Raw genomic sequence first — 21,302 nt, 5'->3', positions numbered from 1 at the left:
TGTGCACATGGAGCCATTAAAATTTACTGCAGAGTTCGATTTGCACATGTGTTTAAGTTAGCAATACCTGGGTTTACTCTAGGTACTCTGGCTTCCTCCCACAGTCCAAAGACTGTTCGGTGTCTTTCTGCAACAGCCTGCCAACATATGTAGGGTGTGGTCACGGGCTGAGCCTAAACTGGATAAGTAGAAGAAAATCAACTGTTTGTATAGATAAAATAACTAGAAGTTTTAATATTTTTATATCAAAATTAAGAGCACTGAAGTTATAGCCACCAGTTAGTTAGCATAAAGTCTGGGAAATCGTTAGCATCACTCGCACATCTGCAGCTATTCTAGGCTTGGGATTCGTGAGACTGCTGACTTTACAAAATTGTAATTTTAGATTAAAGTTCCTTACAGCTTCATTTGGACAAATTCACAGCATCATATGTGCGACAGACTTGCAATTAGGACATCAGCTCTCTTTACGGGTAGCGACGCTGGTTAACATTTAGCTCATTATTTTTACTAAAAGCAGTGTTTTGTTTGGTTTTTTCGTACATCTGAGTGCCTGCTATGTGTTGCAACTGCTGTATCAAAGACACATTGCATATAGACATAAATTAGGATTCAAAGAATAATAATAAAAACAATGTCAATGTAGCCATTTTTCTTTGTTCTGAGTTTTTAATGCCAAGCTGAAGCTTTGGATTTGCTTTTTTTGGAATAACAGGAGGCAGTTTTATCACCTACCCTCAGTTTCAAGATTGAATCTCATACTGAATGCTGCTTACATGTGAATATGATAAATTATTCAGTAACATCTGTACAGTATTACTGAGACTATTTTCTGTCCTACATGATGCAGAGTGGATTCAGGTTTTTGCAAGTGAAGTGTGAAAAATGTTTTGGGGGAGTCAAAAAAAAAGTCACCTACTGAAAAGCAGTATTTATAAAGTGAACAAAAAGTAATTTGCTAAAACCATCTGAGAGTTGGTAGCTGAGAGAGAGACACTTTTATTATTGAGCAAAACACAATGCAGATGAAGTTCTTCTTTCAAAATAATATTAAATAATGAAATCAAAACATATCTCCTTTCATATTTTATAAGAGTGGCTCCGGCCTGAATGGTGCTAAAGTATTTTTTTTCCCAGCATCATAATAATGCTGGCACACCTGTAACAGACTACCACTTGCAAATAGTATAACAAATATATTTTGGATGAATTAAAAAAAAGAGAGAAAAAAAGCTGAGATTTTCTGCTTACATCAAAAAAGATGCCCAAAAACCTCATCTACTGAAAGCTTCTAGGAGGCATATCCTAGTCTCAGAGTGTAAACCATGCAATGTCAGCTTCTAACCAACTCAAAACAGACAGAAAGAATAGCGGACAATGACGCTAATTACTTGGATCTAACTGTTTTTACATGGATCAAGCTGTTATTAAAGTAAAACCAAGACAGCCAGCCTGGCAGCACAGATATCTTTGATCTAAGCACGTTTTTGCAAAACATCCAAGATGCAATATCAAAGACATCTCTGGCTCAAGCAGCGAGGCAATGCAGATGAGATCCCACCCATTTGGAAACGTACACCATATGCAGCTAGAGATTTCTCCAGGCTACACTGAGCTCTTTGTTCCATTGAAGACCGAGGAGTTTCATAGTGACGTCCACCCCATGGCCCCAAACCCCCTCCCTACCCCACCCCAAGAAAGCCTCACCAGAGTACAGCAGTTATTTAATCTGGCAAGTCAATGTCACAAAGACGGCAAAACACTGAAGAAAAAAAAACCATCGAGACATCACTCATGATATCTAAATGTGAAGTCTTCAATCTCTTGTCACATCCAGAAGCAGGTTAGAAATTCCAGACGGTGTTGCTCAGAAGCCTTTGCTTAGACACTAAGTCTTGTTTTGTTTTGTAACATTCATTTTGGGCAAGTCGTTGCATATCAAGAAGGAGTAAAGAAAATAAACCATATTAGTGGATGTCTTCATTAGCAGACAGGGTCCGTTGTTGGTGTGCATAAACAGACCAAAATTTCCAACTGATGAATAACTTAAACCTGCAGTCTAAAAGCTGTCTGGTATTCTGTAGTGGGTATAACAGCAGAGAAGTGGCACAAAGTCAAACATGGAAACAATTTTCTTCCTAGAAGTTAAATATTTTAGTCAATTTCACCCTACATACACCTTCAAAAGAAACATGGGGTGTAGAAATTCAAATGGACTGTGGCAAATCGTTTTCTTTGAAACCTCTGAACCCATAAAAAAAAAAGAAAAACCAAACACAACGTGGCCCTAAGCACTGTATCTACTTTGTCCTTGCATCTGACTTCCCTCTAAGATTTATCTGTGTTGTTGAAACATTTGAAAGCACATGAAAAAGGCAAACTCCCAGCTCCTGATGAGTCTTTTATCGTAGTCCTCATTCTGCCCTTTAATTATCTCAATCAAGACCTCCTGAGCCACCACTAAAGATTGATCTTGTGTACAAGGAAAATAAAAGTTGGAACAATAACTGTAAGCAACCTGCTAGAAATACATCTCCAGATGCATCATCAAGCAACATCTATTTTGATGAAACCACGAGTATAACCCAAAACAATCACGGGTGTTAAAGCTTATATTCTCACATCATCACAAGCTTGCAAACCAACATCCTGTGAGTAAAACAAAGACAGGAGAGTTTGCTTAGAAGTGTTGACTTATTTTTTAGCCTGGAACATTGCAGCTAATATTTGTCTTTGGGTGATTTTCTTGAATGCGGTGTTGCATGACGACGACTGCCCCCCCACGAAACCCGAAGTTATGAACAATACAACCAAAACACATGAAAGTCACCCCCCTCAGGTTGTCCTCATGCTGAGCCATGTTTAATGACTGGGTAATTGTATAAAATCCTCAACAGGAAAATCCGAACTGCTTGCCAACTTGGCCCGGAAAACATTCCATCAGTCATCATAATTGGTAATTACAAGTAATGGACAACTAATACAAGTAGTAGTGTGCAGTGAAAAGTGTGTGAAAGCGGCCTAACCAGGCTCTGTGACGGCCTCACTCAGCAACAGCATGTTCTGCAGGAGCAGGGGAAGCAGACCAAATGCACCTGTCAGAAACACTGGTCTGTTCCGAAACTAATCACGGCTTGTTTTTTGGTGAGTGAAAAAAAAAAAAAGTGACAAAGAAAAATGTGCTTCATTTCTCAGCTGCCTATTGAAGGTCAAATCTGATGAAAACCACCAAAATGATTTCCACAAGCTACCTTTGGGAATTCTGGGCTACTGCGTTTTTTGGGGGGGGAGGGAGGGTTTGGGTCAACTTCTTACAAAACAAAAGGAAGCATTTAGAAATGCGAGTTGTCAGGTGTAGACAAAAGCCAACGCAGCTACAAACTAGCCCCAGAGCAAGAGACATTCTCGACCAGACGGAGATAAATTCCTAAGAATGTTGTCCTGAAGGTTTGACATGTGAGAAGAAAGGGACTTTAGAAAGTGAAGGACTGCATTAATAAAGCAATGACATGTGTCAGACCAAACATCAGAAGCCCCAACACAGAACGTTATACGCTGAGCTGGATGATTCACCGATGAATGAAGAGGGGGGGCAGACAAACACATGCATACCAGCCAGAATCAAGGTTTTTGCCCTTTGAGACTGACTTTTGACCTCAGTCGTGATGCCCTTTAAAGAACATGGAGGCACAATTTCAGACACCACACACACACACACGCACATTGTGGGAGCTCGAAACTTGAGCCCTTAAAGGAATGCAGCCCCCCCTAACTTCAGGCTGTATAAAGGCCTGTGTTGTGACACACACAGACTCCCTAACACATTCTCACAGGGGCTTCGGGAACGTGCTTTCACTACATGACACATACCTATGTCTTCAAGTGGTTTGAGGTCCATCGGTACAGAATTTAAACATCAAACGACGTTAACATGAACCAGTACCTGCAACCCATAGACGTCCCACCGACGATGCCGTAAACACTCTTTTCTAAAATCACTAACTCTCACACTCAAGTTTTAATATTAGTTTTCATATCAAGAGCTCTTTTCAGTCGTTCAGATAGCAGATCCAGGGAAATGCCCAGAACAACTAGAACTTTATTTATAGGAGTAGAGTGACTTTAACTTATTTATAGGTGTTGGTCCTGGGTGTATGTGTTCTTAAGTACACATGTACACACTGGGCTATGAATCCCGGCTGACTGGCCCCAGCTGTCACCCGCTGGCTCCAGTCGTCTAGAAACGGTGACAAGATGAGAACATCTTCCTCATACCAACAGAGCTAGGTGTCAGAGTGTTTGCTGCACACGAACTTTACCTGGCAGGCTGCCCAGGTATATTGATAGCCACCTGAGTGTATAGGTGACTTACTTTTCACGCATCTGAGATAATGTCATCCGCCATTGATGCCTCACTGTTATTCTGAAAGTTTTTGGCGCTGCTAATCAGACTGCTGTGGCGAGATTGCTGGGGTAGTCCTTGATTTCTTTTTGCTGCTTCTACGAAAGGATGTTGTTCTACGCCACTTTTATCCACTGCAACTGTTGACAGATGTTCTGCTCTAACCAGAACATTCAGAAGTTGGTTATCCATTTCATGGGCTCCTACACCGAGCCCACAGAACAAGAACTACCATCTCCAGCTGTAGTCTAAAGTTGTACCCACACTGGTAGTGGTTCAGTTGTCGTGCATCGCTGTGAAGCTGACAGCTGGTCGCTCACAGACATCCTAGCCTCCTGTTGCCTAGCTAACCTATTAATGCATTTACTACAAGGTCATTTGTCAATCAACAGTATGGTACATTCTCATTGGCTGACTTATAACTTGAGAAAAGTTCATCTTGGGTCCCTCCCACTTTGTGCCACCAGTGGGTATTTTGCTCATAGTTTCATTCACTTTATACGGTCGCCACATCACTTCCGGTGTGGACGCAGCTTCAGGCAATCGCACTGGAGCTCATCAAAAGGATAAAAGTCTGCTTGAGAGGCAGGGGAATGTATTGCTTTTCCATTTCATTATAGTTAGCCCATGGAAATCTGACAATTACAAACATAGCTCAATCCTGCAAGTTAAAATTATATAAACCCATTCTTGATACAAAGTCTTTTCAAAATGTCCAAGATCCTATCTCTTTACAGCTGTGCTTTCAACATTGCATTCCTTTCAGAAAACATTTCCCCTGAAGATATGTGACGGTCAGACAAAACTTGGTATGAATAGCATCATCTTCATCCATTCTATGTCAGAGAAAGAGACGGCCAAATCTGGCTCAGCTGGTTACATGCTATTCCCATTAGTGTTCTTCAGAATGGATGCAGTCCCGAAGATTGCGTCTCATTTTACGGTAGAGAAGAAAGAGGGAAAGATCCAAAGAAATGATTGGGCTGAGCTATTCAGCTGAGGCTATACCTGCAGCCTCTAGCTAGGTTTTCAGCAAGCTGCATAATTAATGAGGTGATATAGAGCCCCTAACTCTCTGGAGAAGTTGAGATTAATAGTTAGAAAACTGAAAGGTAAGTGGAGAGTGGTGAGAAGAAAACAGGCACAAGGCTAAAGGCAGAACTAAAGACCAAAAGAGAAAGGGGTGTGACAGGAAAACGAAATCAGGAAATTGGGCAGAGAAACAGAAGAAGGGTGGAAGACATACAAACGAGGTGCTTCCTTACAGACACACCCTGAATCACCCCGCAAAGTGAGGTGATCTGGCAGTCGCTCAACACGACTGCTTAAGGTTGAAGTAGTCACTAAAAGTGATATCGCACTGAATTAAAAGTGGCATGCTTGCCAATTTAGCGTAAAGTGAAAATTATTATTTAAGTAATCAAAAGATTAACAAAGAAACTAAAATTTAAAAAATCTATTTTTAATCAAACAGTGCAGACATTAAGTGATGGCAAAGGTGACACAGCAACTTTGAAATTGTTCTGAATTACAGAAAATGTTTGGTATTCTATGTTCCCTGTGCCCTTCACACTGTCTTTGTTCTGTCATGTCAAACCTCATCTCTTTAAAAGAACTCATTATCGAGGGGGGGAGAAGTTCAAAGACGCTTGAAGAAAGCAATTAACACATACAAGCCAGGCTGAAGGATTCCTCGGAGGTAAAGTTAGCAATGTTGCTGATGGAGAAGGAGAGAAGAACAAACAGGAAGACTTTGACAGCTCTGGGATGAGTGTCAGAAAACCTTTATAGATAATACATGATCAAAAAGATAATTATACTTATATTCAACTAATGCTTAAAGACTGCTTCGTTTCCTAGACCTGGTTTTGTTTTTCACTTTGAGATATTTCTACATTCCTTACAATGCAAGCCAGGAGGACAGAGGTAAGAAGATCGTGACAAGTACAGAAAGGAATAGTAACACTGACTGGTGCGATATTTTCAGTGACAGCAACCTCCACTTTTATATAAAGATGTCACCCTTACCATGAAACTATAGGATGGTGCAATGGTTTACCTGGAAACGTAGAAAGGGTTCCTGTCATAACCAGGATTTGCAGAGCTTAACCTCTAAACCCCACCGTGTGAAAAACTGTCAGGTCAATGTCATGGGCTCAAGACCAGAATGATCACAATGCTCAGCCACAAACACACAAAGAGGAAAACAACAAGAAACAAACAGCTGCCTGCCAAACAGTGGTGTGTTTACCTGCGGTTGTCCAGGCAGCAGATAATATAGATATATCATGTCATATCTCTAGCAGTACATGACAAGGCAAATAGGAGAGTGCATGCCTACAAGATTACAGTAAGAGGCCTGTCCTGTCTCACTCTTCAGTCTGCATGTCCTAACAGCAAGTACAGCAACACTATATCTTACTTCTTAGCGAGCACAGTTTAAAAACAGAGAAAGCTATTCAACCTGTATCTGTGCTATTTTAGTCAAATATTCCTTATGTACAGCTACAGAATGGGAATGGTTGTGAGGTTTCTTAATACATATGTCCTTGTTTGTGCTTCAGCCATGTGTTTACACATCCATCTTAATCCGCAGGGTGTGAGGCTGGACAACACAAAACATCACACCACATTAGCCATCACATCTTCACTGACAGAGAGATTTCCTCCTGTGTGCTCATACTTATGAGACGTCCCATCACTACCTCATCATCATAACTCTGCAGGCCTTGGAGGATCATTCACACACAGTGCGTGAACACGGTGGCAGATCATATTAACAGTGAGCTCAGGGAAATTGCGGTGATAACATAAATTTAAAAAAATTAATAGTAATTTGCAAAAAGAAAAAAAAAAGCATGGCAACATATCTTTACAAAAATAATATCCTGGTTAGTCGTGATAAGAATCCACTAACAGCAGTTTTGTTATTGTCACTTTTTCTCTCAGGAATCTGACGGCAGAAAATTGTAAAACCTTGACGGATAAAAACCAAACACTTAGTGTTAATGCAGACAACTAGGACCCAGGTTTTCACAAACTGACAAAATGAGTCTGTTCCCATTTTCATTTGATGGTCAATGAAAGACTGAATGAAAGCAATTTGAGGCTGATTGATGATGGGAGAGGTGCTTAATCAATACTTTATCAGCCTTCAGGATATAGCCATACATCTCGGTCAGAGGCAGTGGCTTCTCCTTAGACAATTAGAAGCAGCTTCTGCTATTAGCCTCACCTTTCAAATAACTTAAATTGCAGAGCGTGAGATTGCCTTCTTGCACCATTAAATTAACTCTGCTGTTCCCTCTAGGCGACTGATCCCATTGGGCCAGGTTATTTGGAGGTTTCAGGTGCACACACACATAAATGAAGACACACACACACACACAAAAAAAAAGAAGCACTTTTCTCATCTGGAAGTATATTAACCGAGGAAAGGTCAACGGCTCGACATGTGAGACAGACCCTTTTATCTGCACTTAAAGAGAACAGCAATCTGTAATGACTCCCCTGATAGCAATAATGAAAAGACCGCTCGAGGGGACAAGGGGGAAACGCCGATCATTTAAGCTCTGCACATGTGTGTTTACATGACACTGAGTGTGTGTTTGTGTTAGAGAAATGCAATGAAAAGTGAATATGAGCGAAAGTCAGGGTGGGAGGTTTAGAAGAGTGGATTTAATCATCGGAAGAGAGAATGTGGATTATCCAAATTGACAAAGTTAGCTGCCTAATGCAACCACTTTACTAGAAAACAAGGGGAGCCGAGTGGAATTGCATCTCATTTCACTTTGATGAAACAGGCTTGTTGACTGTTTACTTCCTACTGCTGAACAAGGACATGCCAAAGAGCGTCATTTATTCAACAATAATGCGAGTCGGGCTCACTGCAATTCATATATTAGATGTTTAAACCAGCTGAGGGCCCATGTGTAGAACCAACCCGCAAAACCGCACGATCTCCCAGTTTCTTTAGAGGGGAAAAAGGGTATATAGTGTAGAGTGGTGCGATATGACCAAAATCTCATATCCCGATATAGGACATCTATCGTCCCGATAACGATATAAAAAATAAAATAAAATAAATCACAAAAATGTAACATTTTCTGTAAATTCTGTGAATCTCGGGCAGCTCGACTTGCGTGAAGTGTTTGCAGCTGGGCGTCGTGTACCTGGAGTCGAGTGTTTTAACCGATACATTAATAGAAATAAGTTGTAACGGCCGCCATTTTTTTTGTGAGTATTTATTACACGGCGTGCTGCGGGGAAAAGCCTGTTCTAACGTTTGAGTCTAAGGTTTATTTTTTAGCACCTGACTCTTTCACTTGATTCAGTTTATTTTGAAAAGTCTCAACAGGATCTTGAGCTTTATTGTGAAAGGTTTATGTGGAAAATAAACAAGCGGACACGCGATGGTTTTACCATTGGTGTTGCTAACGACAACGCATAACAAGAGGCGCTTGTCCGTCAGTAGTGTGGTTATATTAAATATAAGAGAAGGAGAGAACTTCAAGAAATTAATATAGCCACTACAGTGACCATCAAAACAATGAAAAAAATATTGCCGTAAACGGTTTATTTTGCGACACCACGAAACAAACGATAGCGTAAAATGAAACGATAGACGTTTTTATATCATCATCCGATATATATCGTTATATCGAACAGCCCTAATATACTGTATGGAAATATGAGTGATTGGCAGTGTTGGGGAGTAAGAGAATACATGTACCGGCATTACGTATTTAAAATACACAATATGAGTAACTATATTCCGTTACAGTTACCGTTTAAAAAGGTGATAATTGGAATACAGTTACTTTGTTGAAATAAATGGATTTCACAGCGGTCTTTTCCTGTTTCATATGTTAGGCTATCCCCTCTCTAATTTTGGTAATTCCACGCATTGTCGGAATTAGAGGCTCTAATGTAAGCGTCATGTTAATCTTGGTGGCATCAGTTACACAATGGACCCGGAGCCAGCACAGAGCCAGCAGTGTACAGGCAGGAATGCATTTCTTACTTGGAAATTCTGATACCACTTCACATTTAAAGAAAAAAAAGGGATGGGCAAAATCTGACCGTGCAATGCAAACTCTGTTTGCCAGCAACCAAGCTACTTTTAGCGTCAAAAGCCTCCACCTCCAACCCAAAGAAACATCTGAAAGTAAGTTCGCTAGCCTACTGCAACTATTATGTTTTAGTTGTGGTAGCTACCTGGGTTATGTGCCACTTTAGTATCTTCAATGTACTATTACTGTGTGATTTATTACTATTACTAAAGGCTACCCGCCACCAAGCTAACATTGTTAGCTGGCGTTAGTTCATAGACTGCTGACTGTTAGACTTGGATAACATTAAAAACCTGCTAGCTGCAAATAATCATGTGCAGTTCGGAAAGCAGTCTATGAACTAACCTCAGCTAACTTTAGCTAACAATGTTAGCTTGGTAGCGAGTAGCCTTCAGTAATAGTAATAAATCACACAGCAATAGTATATTCATGTAGTTGTAAAAAGCATGACATTATATTAAGTAATCTAAGGTATTCAGAATACGTTCCTTCCATTGAGTAACTTAACAAAATACATTTTGGGGCATGTATTCTGTAATCTGTAGTGGAATATATTTTAAAAGAACCTTCCCAACACTGGTGATTGGGAGTGTTTGTGTAAATAGCGTGGCCATTAATCAGCATCTTTCACTGATACTGACGTAGCAGGAAAAAAGGTTGCTCTCAAATTGTGTTATCAGGCGTTCTGTTTTAGTCACCACCACAGTGGGTTGAACTTGGACGGGGTGACAACCTGTAGCAGCAGAACACCAAACAAACAATGACACATGAAAACCACAATCCCACCACCACAGATCTGTGTAGATTCTGTTATCCATGAGCAGACAATCACACACATCAGAGTACACAGATACAAAGTCACTCAAACCACTGTGGAATTCCCCACCCATCTCCCACATATACAATAAAGGCATATGTTGTCCCAATCGTGTTATGTTTATATACTCTGATTTATGAGTGTGTATTCACGTGCAAGCTTGGAGTGCGTTGCTATCCTCATGTGGTTTTACTTTCATGCCAGGGACCCATTTGTCTCCATTATCATCATACGACTCGAGGACAGAGATCTGTTAGGGCTCATGGCAACAGTAATGCCTCTCTGTCTGGATGTAAAAAACAACTTCACTACCTGGACGTTTGTCATGTCACTCTACTATAAGACCAGGAACATTAGGAAGGAAATAGAGCCTCATACCTCAGTAAAATTCAATTTCCAGTATTTCCAGAAGGCGGAATGGAAATTTGACTGATGGCCGTGCTTACGAAGCCGTTAAGTTTGGAGTATGTTTATGAAGCGCGTTTTGTCAGCTTTTTTGTTTAATGTTGAAATTTATGGCAAAATGGCAAAGCTTTGAGAAAATCACATCCTCTGACTTTCCCCTGAGCATTTGTTTGGGTGATAAATATGCCATTTCAATCCAGTTTGAGAGCAAAAAGAACACGGGAAAGCTTCCCCCCCCCCCCACCCCCCCACAGTGTTTTATAACTCTTCAGAAAGCAAAACTGCAACCACCACAGAAGCCCTGGAAGCATGACAAAGTCGATGCTAACAAACGCGGACAGAGAACGGATTTTCCAGGCCCAATTATAGGAGAAAATCTTTTAAGAAACTCCTGGCTCGGGCCTGAAGAAAAATGATGGAGACAGCTGAGCTATGTAATCACAAGGCCAGGGTGTCACGAGTGTTTAACGTACACCAATCTGATCAAAGTCTTAGAGATTATTCCCAAGCTCCTATTCGTTCCCACAAGTCTTTGCTTCAAAACAGCACCTTTACACTTCATCAGTGTGGACCACCATGTCCGCACCCAGACTGGGCTGCTGCGTTTTTAATAGGAAAACACACCTCAATTATAAAAGCCCAGGAACATAACTGTTTTTTTTTTTCCACTAATTACCACTTCAAAACAGGAATCGGATCTCAAGGAAAAAGCATCCAGAGTATTGCTAATTGCCTTCCAGCTGGCTATAGGCCACATCACAGGTAGCACGCACACACAACAGCAGACATGTTTGCTTTAGTTTCCCCTTCTCTCTGCATGACGGCCATTACATTTTGACCACCACCAGAGCAATTCATTAGCCTCACCATGCCCCTGAATACAAAACCGATGGAAAAGGTGAAGCAAAGCATATTTCAAACTTTGTATTAACATAGGAGAATGTGTCGTTTAGAAATCAAGAAAATGCATTTTGTAGTTTGAAAAAAGAAGTCGAAGGAGAAAAGGAAGGAACTGGTCAAAATGATAAAGAATGCAGCCCGAAAGCATCCAGGTGGTCCATTAAGAAAACAGGACTCATTTAAATTGCAGAATCTCAGACCAGCTGGAAAATTGGGAATGACTCTGACCTACTGGTGCAAAAAAACCCAAACAAACACAAAAAAAATGCATACACAAAATAATCAGTATGACAGGAGAACATACAAGCATAAAAAGGAAAGACATAGGTGGGACTGCGTGCATCCATCTAGTTTGTGTATGTGTATGAAGTGCAAGACAGGGAGGTTCCCCTGGCCTATAATTACACGCTGGTGGGAGTGAAGCTGATAACAGAGGCCTGAGGATAACAACGTCAACAAGGCGAGAGGAGAGGAGAGGAAATAAATAATTAAAAAATAAAAGGGGAGAGTAAACAACATAAAACCTTATCAAACGTAGGCTCTCAGACTGACACTGCTTTTTCATTTCCGCTTTGATAGTTATGAGATCCACACACACGTGCGCGCACACATGCATGCATACAACGCTCCTTAAGAAGACAAGCTGCAGAGCACAGCCCTCACAGTCAGTGTTTCTAAGTACACTAATTCAATTGACAATTGAATTGAGAGAGAATGAGTATGGCAATACTCATTCTCAGAAATGTCACATAAGGCCGTTAACAAAGTTATCATGCACACCTGAAGCCAGGTAATTTTATTATCACAGCTGGGTTAACCATCAGCCTTTCTACTGACTTTTCTCACAAAGCGTATACGAACCACAGATTTCTTTTTCTCTCATTCAGTGCACACACAAAAACACACATAAACAGCAAGTGTCCAGAATTGTTTTCCAGTAAATTACAGTGAAGTTCTTGCAAATATATTAGCCGTTATTTTCCATCGTCCCTACTGTAATCTACAACAGCAGTTTCTTACTGGAAAAACTATTTAGAATACTAACAGTTGTTTTGTTGCCAATAATTTTTGCACATTCATTGTGGAATCTCAATAAGCAGTTTATTATCATATGTGACACCTGCAAGTCACCGTCCTTACAATCAGAATAAAGTTTACTGTCCTTCTTGAATTATGACAAGACAGCAGCTTTGTTGCTGCTCTATTCACTGCATTGTAGACAGAAAATGAAGGCTAGCTGGTCACGATTACTCAAATCAGAGTCCCAATTGTTACGAACTATAACCTAGCACTGTCCTAGCGTGCACAAACACCAAAAACCACATATTTACAACCACCAGTGTCAGAATAACCATGACCTTTCAAAATTAATGATTTGACTTAAACAATTTTATAATTTCATTCAATTTATCTGATTATTTACAATCTGTAAAAAAAAAAACTACCACACCCAATGCTTGAGATTTACTAAGCAATCCATGTAAAATCCAACTAAGTGACTCCGTAAAGAAGTTCACTATAACATACGTTTTTTGTTGGGGGTTTTTATGGAAACTACTTCTAGGAAATCAGAATCATACAAACAATTTTCTACCTTAAGCAATTATTCTTTGAATCAATTGCATCTCCACAAACAGCAGAAAAGGCTGGCTTAAGCCCCCAGAGGACGTCTCATTTCAAAATCTAAATCCAAATAACATCCATTGTCAGAATCAGATTGTCAAAATTATTGCTTCGGTAAAATAGACTAATCATTTCATACTCAGAATCATTTCTTTAAAAAAAAATTTTTAAAAATTAAAAAAAAAAACAGAAAAAGTTTTGTGCATTTTTGCACACTGTGTATCAGTTAACAGTGACCTTGATCTTATGACAAAACAACAACAAAATGTTACATATGGAGTTGACGGTCCTTGAAAATGTGGTTTCTTTCAGCATTGCAGAGCTCTGTTGCTATGGGGACAGGTCTTACACTGAGAAAAAAAGAAAATTAGGAAACACTGTCCTTGAGGTCCTCTATGGACTGTAATAAGCTGAATGCATATTACAGTTCACCCCTCTACAGACGGGAGCCCAGCCAATAACTCAGCGGGCAGGAGTGCACCATAAGTTTGCTGGACAGTAAATATTACACTAACACAAGGGATGGGACATTTATTGTACACTTTTGCGCACTATTACAGCAGTACTTAGTGTGAATATTGTTCCCCAAACTCCTGCTTGCACTACTGGTATACACTCGCACAGATTTAGCCCTGATTTATCATACTACATGGAAAGCACATCCCTCTAACAGATGTCCTTTTCTGATAAGTAACCCATATCTATTCGGGACAGGATGACCTTATATCTTTCAAATGAGCCTGTGCAATGAGAGGGAGGAAGCAGGTTGTCAGTGAGCACAGGAAGGGCAGGGACAGTGTCATGGGCCTCCCAGTGTGGTATTATCCAGACTCTGTTAACCCAGCAGTGAGATGCTGATTTCTCCCCCTGTCTTTCAAGTGAAAACCACAACCCTGTCCTACAAAACACGGGGATATTAGCATTTATAAGACTAGTGGTCACTTCCCTATTCAGGAGCAGACGACTTCCCCATTTTTGTGACATGCTGGAAACAAGAGCGGAAGATGGTCGTGCAAATTAAAGCCTAAAATGGCCCAAACAGCCTCGAGCTTCTAACCAACATACAATAAAAGATTCATTAACTTATTGACCTAAGCTCCTTGTTTTGTTTAATCCGGGGACTGTTAAAGTGTGTAAGAGTGGAGAGTTGCTGAAGGAGTGCAGTGGCCTTAAGTGGCTCCTTCATTTTTCTGTGTTTATTGAAAAACAAAGCACGTGCTTCAAAGTGGCTCAATTAGAGAAGAGAGAGCCACAGCTCGGGAACAGCTCTGGAGTGGTGAAGGAGGACTTCAGGCTTCTGGGCTACTCTCTGAAGACTTCCTGGAGAGTTTGTGATCGTCTCAAAAAGATAAAGAACCATCATCATAATTAATTTTATTGCCTTCTTGGTGTGAAAAGTTTCACTAGCCTGCATTATTCTAGTCTGTTATGTAATTCTGTAAATCACAAACTTCCCAAGTTACCCGTTCAGCGTATCCACAGTTTATTTTCTTCAGACTTGGCTGTGCCCACCTTTGTAACTTAAGACAACTTTGAGTATTGTTACTTTTTCCGTTTTCTACAACAGTTACAGGACTACCACAGTGTCGTAACTTGATAAACTACTCGCACCTGGGACTGCTTTTAAACGCAGCACGGGAAGGAAGCACGCACTGCAGACACAGTGCACAAATAGGTAAACAACAGAATCGGTGTCATGTGCTCGACACAGCTGTGAAGTCAAAGTGTGGTTTGAGAGCACAAGGGCTTCGAATATGATAACTAAACGTCACGGTTTAGGTTTCCGGAGTACTCACCTGCGAAACTAAAGGAATAAGCGTCTGCTCCACCGAGCGAGTTTTGATTTCCAGACCGGAATCAAAGTTACTGTTGCCGCACGGAGATGAAGCCATTCCCGCCGAGCTTTCTCTCCCTATCTCCCTGATTGACACACTCTCACACACACATACACGCACACACAATGCACGCCACTAACTGAGTTTACCGACAGCCTCTGCTTTGCTGTTTCGCATTTGCAAACTGGTGTAACGGACTTGGGATTACACTCCGGGGGTTTCGCAGTCGGTCGTCGAGTGGCTCTCCACGCACGCACGCAGTTTTAATCCACTCCAGCTCGGTGGTTGTGCCGCTGCGCCCGCTAATGTCCATGTACTTTACTCAACTACGGCAGGGAGCGGACTGCAGCACACCACTGTGGGCAACCACGCACACGCAGTCGGGTTTTCACTGCTGACTGCTTAAGTGGGGAGCGCTGAGCAGTTCATCATTGCGTGCACTGCACAGTGACGATCCGGGAGCTATTTATGTTTTAATATACAATACGTGTTCACGCACGTGGCAATTACACTTACGTCATTTAAGTATTAATTACATTTCAAAATGATCTATAGTGCGCCTCCTGTGCAAAAGAAGGGACATTATAAAGGGAAATGTATCTTTAATTGATGTAAATGTACCTTTTTTTAATTGCTTTTGAAAATGAATGGAGATTTCATGGTTCTGGGCATCAGAGAGGAAGGGGCATTGCCTCCCTCACACCACAGTTCTGGTTTGATCTCTGAGACACAGAATCCTATATTATCCCTTGGAGTGTGAGAATGCCTTACTCTCCCTTTGGAAAGCCTCACCAGATATACCATTTAAAACCAGGCAGCACTAAAGCACATGGACTGGGATCTTATAAAGTTACAAATGTTACCCTTTGTCTGTCTTGAGGGAAAACATTCATTTTCATGATGTACCATTTGATGTCCTCTAGGCTGTGAAACTAAAAAGGGATCTCGAGTGACTGCATTGGTAAGCCTGCAGTAAAGTTCTTGTGTTTTAATTCTGCCTCCTTATTTTGGTGGAAATCAGCTAAACGGCACTGAACGCTGATATTTTGTTGTCTGGATCTGCCTGAATTCCTACAATGAAAACAATTATTTCCTACTCAGACTTTAATAAATGACTGAAAATTTAGTTATGAAAGCTTTGCATCACTAATGACAGTCATTTCCGTTAGAGGTGTTGCTGACTTCCTTTTACAACCTTTTCCCCCCTCTGGTTTTCATTATTTGGCCAAAAGAGAGAGTCAAAATATGTATCTCTACTGAACTTACCCAGATGTATCTCCCAAATTCCCCAGGTGTCCGGTCCTTTTACAGATCACAGCCTATGTTTGAATTCTACAAACCTGAGGCTCTTTAAATCTTTTCTTTCACACTCCGAAATGAGGAGGAAACGTCTCATCCTTGTAATGCCTCTTCTTATTTCGTGACCTGGTGACTTGTATCCGCAAAACAGAACCGAGTGTACTTTATGGTTGCCTGTATCCGAGGCCGACCAAACGACTACTAAAATTCTCACTTTCCTCAAGCAGGTCCGGAAGTTATTTCTAACTCTGCAAGTGCAGTCAGTGGATGACAAGTGGTGAGAAACGATTCACATTACAAACACAGCAGATGGCAGAGACCAGATACGGCTTATAAGCACCGTGGCACTGTTAGTGACGCCTTTTGCTGCCTGCTTTATCATCACCTATGGTGGCTGGCTGGCACTCTTGTGTCAGCAGTGGAGACAACTATTGTGTTTGTGTGAGTGTATGTGTCTGCCACTCTCAGGCTTAGCCAGTATTTATTTAAAACCCCAGAGCTATGCTTTAGTTTAACCCTCCCTTGTTTACATTGGTTTCACTCCACACACATACACACATATATACACAAGCAGACATGTACACACCCACACAAATACACACGTTTGCAATGCATCATTATGAAGGCATGCAAGTAGGTTGGCTGTTGTGTGGACAAGATTCTGTTCCACCTTGATGAATGGCTCTACTACCAGCTAGATAGTATCTGTATGTTTCTTGGTAATCTGCACTGAGGCTCTTTTCCAGCTGATAAGACAATAAACTCCACTTGGGCTCCTTTTCGCATTGTGGTGTATTAGCTTGTTTTGGCTGAAATTATGCTGGTCACAGCATTTAAGTTCGAGTGGAAGACTGAGATAAGAAATATGATACATCCTGTAACATTTCGACTGAAATAGATTAGTTATCACCAAGACGGATAGCTTTGAGTACACAATCTCAACCAAACGCAGTTGCGTGTCTGTTCTTGTTTCTTTCCCTTTTTTGTCATCGCCACATCTGAGCTGTGACACTGACTTGTTTTTCTAAACACCGTCTCATTTGTTCTGGAATATTCAATATTTGCTCTTTTGCCTCTAATCTCTTTGAGGCATGCTCCATTTTTGACAATTTGCCTGAAACGGCACATAAGCAGGGAGTCCCTGATGTGTATGTTCGTCTCGCACAGTCCAAGGGTATTGCTCATTAAATAAAAGATGCTTGTGCGTGGTGTGATTGTGTTGCTAACAGCTGCTGCTGTCTCTTCCCGTGCTTTAGAAGTGCTGACTTCCCTCTCTCGCTGGATCATTCCTTCTGGTTGTACAGCTCCTGGGACGGGAACTGCTGAGGCTAAAGAGATAGTGATTTCGCAGTCTACAAGATGTAAAATGAGTGCACTCAGTCATAGTCCCCTGCTGGATAAGTAGATTGAAATTTGGGGATTTCAAAGGGAGGATTGTGGTGGAATGTTGATGGATTTTTTTCCCCTTGCATTTTTTAAAACAGTAGGACATTTTCAGCTGGAGGAAACAACCCATGCCTGCACGAAAGCATACTTTTAACGCGCATGTTTGTGATCACAATCTTCCTCACACATTCTACAACATTATTTTCCATTGTTTTTCTTAGCAGCTTAATGCAGTTTTTATGCACAGCTTAGAAATTCATGTAACCTACAGCACGCCGATCAGATGAACTTATGTCTTGCACGTAAAGCTGCCGTGGCCTTGACAGAGACCTGCAGCTGAACTCATCCCCTTAGCACGATACAGTGACCGCAGAGACCTCTGTGAAAGAGAGGAGTTCAGGCTGAGGTGAGGCGTCCTGTTTGGCTGGATTTGCATTGACTTTATTTAACTTACCTATGGTTATGTTACGGCTTAAAGGTTTCAGTTGTTTGTAATGTTAGATGAGTTTAATCCCAGGTGTTTATGTTAATACAAGCTGTGGTGCGGTCAGAGGATATTGCACTGCCTGAGTGAAAACAATATGCAGAGAATAACAGACACTGGCTGGAAAGACATTTTAATATGTTCAAAATAAAAAGGAGAGTTAAGTACAAGTGCTAATAAGAAGCGGGTCATGCTATCCTTCTGCCAAGGAGGTGCCCTCAGGGACAAGACAAATTTAATTGTACATAAACAAAACCAGGCAGCAGCAAAGTGGCATGCAGACACCCCGGCCCTGCAATCTCGGCTTTTCCGCGTCTCCATTTCTGCTGTTACATAATCGCGGACACCTCACATAGCCTCATTATCATTCTGTTTTCATCCAGACCATCTTTTTTCCTTTTTTTCCCCTCCTTTTTCCGAAGGCTGCCTCGCTTGTCAGACATGCTTTCTGCTGGTTGAAATAACAAACACACGGGACCGTGTGGAGATGACACACATAAATGGCTATTAGTTTAATTTGCATTCTCGCACGCAAGTGCGCACCAAGATAATCCCACTTCTTTCACCTTGAAGAAATAGCTCGGAGAAAGTATTCACAGTAAGCTGTTGCAAAATGCTGTTATCACTTGGGAGTTTGGAATTGTAAAAGCATGACTATAGACTCATTAGGTGTGCTTTTGTAGACTCTTGCAACCACAGAGGTAATGTATGCCTTTTTGTGGGTTTGAAAAACCAGAACACTATTTTATTAGATATTTAAAAAATATATTAGAAGGTCTCTTCATCGTCCGTCAGCCCATAAGTACTCTTGTAGAATATAAAATTCAATCCAGTGATTCCATAATTTGCTATATTCTATATGCTATCTTCAGAGATCCTTGGTTGCACCTCTAGGTAACAAATGGTACAATAAAATTAATGAGTGGAACATTTAAAGACATTTTGTGCATTCATTCATCCTTGTGAGATTTTCACAATTTTGTAGACATTATTTAGAAGTGTGTTTCTACATTTCTGTCACGATTCAGAGTTTCTGAAGTAACAACAGAAAGAATAGTATTCGGTTTATCATTAATGTAACATGAAAAGTTCTATATATAATGAAAACGCAGAAAAAGTAAAGAAACCTGCATTTATATCCACAACATTTGTCACGATACAGACTCCAGACTCTGTTAAATAATCATAAATCCATTACTGTGGATTTCTTATCAAACTGACCTCGCTGACATACACAGAATAGCAGGAAACAACGTTTTTATCTTCCAATCATAACCACATGATGAGGCCATCAGAACTGATGCAGAGTGCATCAGCTGGATAAATTAAAGTACTTTCTTTGTAAATTGAATTACAAGAGTTTGTACTGTGTAAAGATGTGTTCACATAGCCATATACACCCCGTTTTCCACTTTATGAGAGATGAATGGGATCTTTCCTAAATAAATCTCCCCTCTCCTCCAATGACCTGTTACATTTGATCAAATTAATCATGCATTATGTAAGCAACCACAGAGACACAAGCGGATGAGAGATAATACAGATACTTCGTCACAGATCAAGCTCTTTGGCTGCATCTGAAAATAGCTTTTCTGCCACTCATGAGCTGACACTCCAAAGATGAGAGCCATAGGGTATCCTCCACATGGCGTGCGCCCCATAGAGAGGTTGTCTCACCCTGCCAAGTCTGTCTAAATCCTGCTTCACTGTGACTGAGGAGGGACAACAATAGCAAGTCGGGCATAATCTATTTTCTGCTGAAGTGTTGGTGACAGGGTGTCTGTTTTGTCTTTGTCACACCTGTATACCGTAAGTCAGCTTGGTCAGAGGTGAGCCAACACAGGCCCGACACTCTCCCTTCCTTCATCCTTTCTCTCTTTCCTTATTATTTGGGTCTGTTCCTGTTTGTCTTTGCTACACTGTCATTTATGATATGACTTAAGGCCTCACAGTCACCATCATTTTCTCCTCTGATCCTGTCAAATACGTGCCCTGAAAACTCCTTGTTACAAAAGTGTCAGCTGTTGAAGCCCAAAAGGCCCAGGGGGCTTTTTTCTTTTTCTTTTTTTCATTACAAGTAAGGTTGTTTGGCTAGCAGCTAGCTCAGCTGTGATCACTCACCCTCAATATAGAGTGACAAGTAGATGATGCAGTCTGACACAGCTCTGTGATTATGCTATGGCGTGTTGATTGTTGAGAGAGAGTTTTAATTGAGATTTTAATTGAAATGGCACTCACTTGCACTATAAGAGCTAGCGTCTCTATAGTATATACAAATATTTTATACAAATCCACAGTTGTATATATTTGTACATTGTCTGATGCAGTGTGACTGTCCTTCAGGCACAAGACAAGAGAAAATCTCCAATCATCCATCCTGCTAAAATATCTCCAAATAAGGCTCTAAATCTCCAACAGTTTTGTTTTTGTCTGGCCTTCAAAATTCCCTGTAGGGGAGATGAAACAAAATCTCCACAGAATAACAAATAATCACTTCACTGTTATCCTATTTTACTTTAATTCAGCCATGCTAGAGATTATGTATACTGTTATGATATCAATACAATACAAATTAGAGCATATTATGCATAAGGTGTTACAATGAGTTATAAAATGTCTATTGATAAAGGGTTCTACCGTTTTGTGACTTAATAAAGGGGAAAAAACCCTTCCCTTCCTGTCTTAGTGATGTTTTGAGGCAGCTTCGGTGCATCTTGGCATTAATTCTTCACTTTTCCGGAACGCTCCTACTACTCTAGTCAACAGTGTCGCCCGATATTCTCACTTCAGGAGTCAAAAGTTCAGGCTTTGCCTTCAAATTGTTGCGCGTCTGTAGCGTGTCTATGGATTTGTGATAGCATTACGCCATCTACTGGACTCCAATCGGTGGCGCAACTACAACTAATCCTCCCCGAGATATCTGTCACTAGTCCATAATAAGCACCCATATTGTAATTAAAATATTAATATTATTAAAATAATTCACATTATAGACGTGTGTAAATTGTTTTAAAAAATAAAATTCACTGTGCTCAAAATGTGGAACCGTTGTCACAATGGTGCCGTTTAGCCCCGGCCA

The 21,302-nt window shown here is 40.7% G+C and overlaps 1 protein-coding gene across 3 annotated transcripts in view; it reads right to left on the bottom strand.

Annotated features, from left to right (window-relative positions):
- Nucleotides 1-16,656, bottom strand: part of ctnnal1 (catenin (cadherin-associated protein), alpha-like 1) — a 56,350-nt gene extending 39,694 nt beyond the window's left edge. Inside the window, exon 1 of one of the 3 annotated variants that reach the window (XM_085148086.1) lies at nt 16,321-16,656. Coding sequence is in view for 1 of the 3 variants with exons in the window: in XM_085148085.1 (XP_085004211.1) it covers nt 15,016-15,111 (96 nt within the window). In the remaining 2 variants the exon portion in view is untranslated. Of the gene's footprint in view, nt 1-67; nt 1,665-15,015; nt 15,505-16,320 lie in introns of those variants that run through there. The other 2 variants (XM_085148085.1, XM_085148087.1) reach the window with 2 other exon arrangements.
- Nucleotides 16,657-21,302: the final 4,646 nt, after the last annotated feature.

This window comes from Neolamprologus multifasciatus, chromosome 22 (assembly GCF_963576455.1).
Source record: "Neolamprologus multifasciatus chromosome 22, fNeoMul1.2, whole genome shotgun sequence".
Classification (NCBI taxonomy): Eukaryota; Metazoa; Chordata; class Actinopteri; order Cichliformes; family Cichlidae; genus Neolamprologus; species Neolamprologus multifasciatus.
The sequence above is the reverse complement of the archived record's forward strand: the minus strand, read 5'-3'. Positions and strand labels throughout refer to the sequence as shown.